The sequence below is a fragment of the Oreochromis aureus genome, linkage group 13 (assembly GCF_013358895.1).
Source record: "Oreochromis aureus strain Israel breed Guangdong linkage group 13, ZZ_aureus, whole genome shotgun sequence".
NCBI lineage: Eukaryota > Metazoa > Chordata > Actinopteri > Cichliformes > Cichlidae > Oreochromis > Oreochromis aureus.
The window spans coordinates 35,821,435-35,826,821 of record NC_052954.1 but is presented as its reverse complement, the minus strand read 5'-3'; the positions used below and the strand labels follow the sequence as shown (position 1 = coordinate 35,826,821).

Sequence of the window (5,387 nt, the reverse complement as noted above, 5' to 3'; positions counted from 1 at the left end):
CCTGATTGACAAATCTCCTCCGTGTCGTGTCTCCTGCGCCAAATTTACCATGTTTGGTTTTGATAACCATCACGTCCAATAGAAAAAACAGCACAAAGACACTCATAACTATGACCCTCATTCGAAATAGACACCTGCACTGCGAGGGGAAAAAGGCGCACAAAAGTGGCGCCACAGACGGAGAAAAAGCGCGGCATAATAATACTTTTACGTTTAAAAATCGACAAAGGTTTGCACTTTGAGAATGAACTTATGAGAACTGCGACTATTGTGATTTCGCTGGAATCGGCCGTCATCCAGGCGCAGCTCCTGGAGCAAATGGTGAAACTCACCAAAGTGCTCACGCCTCTGGAGGACCTGATGGACCCAGGTACGGCGAGGACATCTTTTTCCCCACTGTTCTGCTCTCCACAGTAGATAGAGAAGGGAAACTCTCTCTTCAAGCACTAGCTCGACAGCTGCCATCTTGCAAAGATACCATCTGGCACAACTTCCTCCCACATCCCTCCCACATTTCCGGTTCACGCGCTTCAAAATATGCAATTTTGAGGCGCGATGGATTTCTGTTGGACACGCGTCGAGGTGCGAATGTGCACGCGTCAAATTAGGGGCGTTTGGGGCGTTTTTGCTTGCGCCTGTCGCGTTCGGTGTGAACACACCGTAATCCCTGCAATAGAATATGGTTGTAAACAGTATCAAATACTGTACCGAGGTCTAACAAAAGTAAGGTTTTCATCTGAATTATAACTGTCTAGTTGATTAGTTGATAGCATAGATATGAAAATTGCCTACAGTATTCTACATCTGAATGACAGACTAGCTATGACTATAAGAAACAGGCATGTTCATTATACCAGACAGAAAGGTCATTCATGACTATATGTTCATCATGCCCCTTTAAATTAAATCCAGCCTTTCATGCCTTTGGAGTAGTTTTGGAGTCACTGTTTCTTATCATGACTTTATTGAAAAAAAATACTCAGTCTGACCATCTGACGTTACATAGACTCATGACTCAGCAGAAGCAGCTGACTCAGATGTACAGGTCTACCCTTTTTACCGTGCTGGTTCATGATTCACTAATGGAACAAAGTTTAGACAAACAGTAATTTGAGTTCAGTACAGTTTGTCTTCTGATCAGTTATCTATCTGTTCACCTTTGTGTACATTTGTGTTTTTAGCAGAGGATAAAAGTCCAGCTCGAGTGTGCTCATCTCCATTTTTGCTGTTCGTTGCATTGACATAAAACCAAAACATGAAGGCTTATCTGCTCCTGCTTCTACTGATACCTCTCTGCTCAGGTAACTAAACTGAACGCTGAAAGTAGGACAGTATTCTTACTCTCAAGCTGGTAGAAACAAATTACTAGCAATGTGCAGACTGCTGAAAATAATCATCACCTCTGAGTTTGGATTCTTGTTAGAGAAACTTTATTTATATCTCATTTGGTGTTTTAAGTCTTATATACTGCTTAGTCTAAATATGACTCACTTTGACATCATTGAACTAGCCTAATAATCATTCTGTTAGTCTCAAATTACAATATTTTAAAAGTTTTGATTGTTGTGCAGGTGCTATAAATTATTGTACAATCTGGGTAATATTTTACCCAAATCTGTTCAGACAGATTTTTGCTCCACCAGCATGAGCGAAATCAAGAAAAAGTGTGCTTAGTGATTATTAAACTGTGAAACTGTTCATGGGATGTTGGTGTTTAAGTTTGATGGGACATTTTTATGTTGCCACCGCATTTGCACAGGTTTACACAGAGACAGGTGCCTGGTGGTCTTTGAAGGACCATGTGGGAACCTCAAAACAGTGAAATAATACAATGACATGAAAGGTTTGTACATACAGTTTGGCAATGGCACAGCTAATTCTGAAACACTTTTCTTGTGGCTTGCACAGTGGAGATGTGCCATCCAGGGAGTCACAACTGTGGCGCACTGTGACAGAAAACACACTGAAATGAAGAATGACAAGGAGGGGCCATATATAGTACACCTAGTACAATACTGAAGCATTCACTTTTGAGTTATTTTTATTTATGCTGTTTTTTTTTTTTTTTAAGTAACTGAATAGCCATTGAAAAAGAAGCGTTATTAAATAAATACAGCTCACCCACACAGAACAAATCTATCTTTCTTGACTATACTCCTTTAGGCTACGTCCACATGTACACAAGTATTTTTGAAAACTAAGATTTTCCGTTTTCGTTTTTTAAAAGTTCCCATCCACACATGCAGTTTTCAAATAATATCTCTGTCTACATGTAAACGCCAAAAACACAGTCAAACGTTGTCAAGAACATGCCAAATCCTAGCCGTGTAGAAATGTTGGCCAATTACAAGTCTAGAAGCCTGGGAGGGAAAGAGTAAACAGGGTTTTATGCAACCTGCAGGACTTCTGGAAAGTTTTTGTGTTTTTCTGTAAAGGCAGCTAATTTTGTGTTACTTTAAACTGTCTTCATCATTTCAAATGTTAACATTTAAACATTATTTTAGCATACATAAATGTAATTTTAAAACAAATTACATTCATTTAAAACCGGAGAAGCCACGTCTGAAGTTCACTGTGACGCCTCTGTCTGTGTAAATGGAGAGACAGTAACTGCGTCTGTAAGTGTGTAAAAACTGCAGATAGTCAGATTAACAGTAACAGTATTTTGTCTCTCTTCGGCATTTTAGAAATTTATCTCATGTAAACAATACTGTGGCGCACAGCGTGGCCAGCGTGGCCTCAAAAAAGGCGCACACTTTTGACGTGACTAAATCTCTGTTTTCCTCGTCCACAGGTAAACGTAAAAACTGAGTTTTTGAAAATTTCCACCTTGGCAGGAGCTTTAAAAAATCTGTTTTCAGTGACCAAAAACGTCATTTACATGTAGACGAAAGGCCCAAACGCATAGAAAAAGCTGCGTTTTCAAACATTTCCGTGTACGTGTGGACGTAGCCTTAATGAAAAAAATAAAACACAACCCTAACCCGCTTTTGTTGCAGCTGAGCAGTTTTACATCGAGTGTTATGGTCAGGACTTCCTGATGGTCAACAACCAGCTGCTACAGTGCACCGGCAAAGTCCAACAAGCTTGTTACACCAGAGGTGAGTCCTCTAGGACAGGGATGTGTTCAGCTGTATCTCCTTGTTTTTCAGTCCAACAAGTTGAGATTGGAATTTAATGTTAGTTCTGAATATAAAAAACAGATACTGACAATTAAAAAACTAAATCCTTTCCCATAAATTTGGATTTTTATGTTCATGGAAGATTTCCAAAACTGATTTGGCTAGACCTTTTCTTTGTCACTTAACTTGAACACAATAAAGCACTCCAAGATTAAAATGCATGTGATTATGTTTGTCAAGGTCTGCTGTAGCAGGCAGGCTGTGGATCCAAATGCAGGACTCAACACAAACACAGGGATAAACTCAAAGAGGCAGCTTTATTGCTGTGACCATCTGAGCTACAAAAATACAAACTAAATGAGAAACCAGAACTAGGGAGCTAGAAAAACAAAACAGAGAGAAATTCTGAGCTGGGAGTTTAACTAGAACAAGGAACAAGGGCGAGACACACAGGCACGTGACACAACAACGGACAGAGGAAAACACAGAGGGACAATGAGGGAATGAGACACAGGAGGAGAGCACAGCTGGAGGAATCACACATAACTATACGGGGAGAAAGCAAAATTGAAAACACTGAGCACAGGATGCGAGACTGTCAAAATAAAACAGGAGCCAAGACACATTCCCAAAGACTAAGTGTCAGACTTGACACTGAGACATGGAGACATGACTAACTGGGGAGACAGAGGAAATGTGGAGACAAGGGTGACAAGTCATGAAACGTGCAACAAAAGGAAAAGTAACAGAAAGCTAAAGCCTAGGAACTAAGAATATAAACCAAGCAGAAAACAATAAAGAGAACCAAAACCATGAAGAACAACAAATCCAAGAATCTAACTTAAAGTAGAATTACACCCACACCCAGTATGTGACAATACTAAGTCAGTTAAAAAGTCTGTTGTTGTGAATGCACTGGTATGTTTCCTGTCTGCAGATAATGGAGATAAAGGGTGCACACGGCTGGAGTTCTGCTCTCGACCTGGCTGGAGCTGCTGTCACACCAACCGCTGCAATGCCTGAGCCAATCACAGACCAGGAAACTGACATCATCACACCACACGATGTGAAACAAAGCTGTCCAGCAGAGTTCAAATAAAACAGTGTGCCATATAACTGAGCTCAGTGTTTAAACATCAATATTTAGTTTTCTGACCTGTAGCATCCCTGAAATAAAATCTGTGAAATCGCGTCTCAGTGGAATTATATTCAGAAGTGAATTAAAAGCCATTTGGTATAAAAGTACTAATAATCAGAGTAGAACAAAGATATCCCCTCTTTATCTGTTCACTTCCACATCACTCATCCAGTGACTCATTAAACTACCTGGCAGCACAGCAGTGGGAGTTGCATTCTCAACACCAAATTTAGAAGAAAAAAAGACCTACATTAAAAATTGCTGTTAAATAATTTTCCAAATTATTGTGGCTATGATTGTGTAAAATCATGTTTGTCTACGAAAGGGCAAAAAATGAATATACAAAAAGGACAGGCCACATATACTGTAAAATCAAATTAGTTCCCAGAACTCAAAAAAAACTATGCAAAGTTGGTGCCTCAAAAAAACTGAGTAAAGCTTACTTAAGATGTCTGTTAGGACAACGTATTCATTGCAAGAATGCAGTACTAAGGATAACTTGACTTTTACGACTGTGCAATACTAATTGTTTACCCACTGACAAACATTTCAAGTTCTACTAAATTTAAAAAAAGAATTTGTGGTAACTTCCCTTTAAAAAAAAAAAAAATCAGATTATGTTTTATCATCCTTGACATTTCTAGTACAGCACTTATATAAATATAACATTGTATGCAAGTATGAGTCAAAAAGAATAATTAACAACACTTCTTGTAATGGTGTCAAAATCAGCACAACTTTTATTTTCAACATAGTGGACACTGTTCTGCTAAACAACAACAATTATTTTGTCATCACTGTTTATAATTTTACAATGAAACAAAGTCTCAGAGTCCATTATTCTGAAACTAAGTTTAGGCATTCCACAACTTTGTTTTACAAGTTACGTTACTGATATAATCAAAATAAAAAGTATTTGTTGTTCAGTCACAAGTGCAGTGTCTAGATCAAACAACACATTTGTTTTGCACTCAAACACAGAAGCTGGTATATTTTAAGGATCGTTTGTTTCTAGTCCAGCCATTACTGCCTGAATGACTGTCATGGATTTAGGTGATCCAAATGTAAGTGCAGAAGAAAGTCCTTAACACTTTCACCATAGTGGTCACTACAGTGAACAGCTATTC

The 5,387-nt window shown here is 38.7% G+C and overlaps 1 protein-coding gene across 1 annotated transcript; it reads left to right on the top strand.

Moving 5' to 3' along the window:
* The first annotated feature begins 1,145 nt into the window (after window positions 1-1,145).
* Window positions 1,146-4,314, top strand: wu:fj16a03 (uncharacterized protein LOC335475 homolog). Its single transcript, XM_039622187.1, has 3 exons — window positions 1,146-1,301; window positions 3,000-3,101; window positions 4,060-4,314. Exons 1-3 carry the CDS (start codon window positions 1,256-1,258, stop codon window positions 4,143-4,145), a joined length of 234 nt encoding a protein of 77 aa, XP_039478121.1. The 5' UTR covers window positions 1,146-1,255; the 3' UTR covers window positions 4,146-4,314.
* Window positions 4,315-5,387: the final 1,073 nt, after the last annotated feature.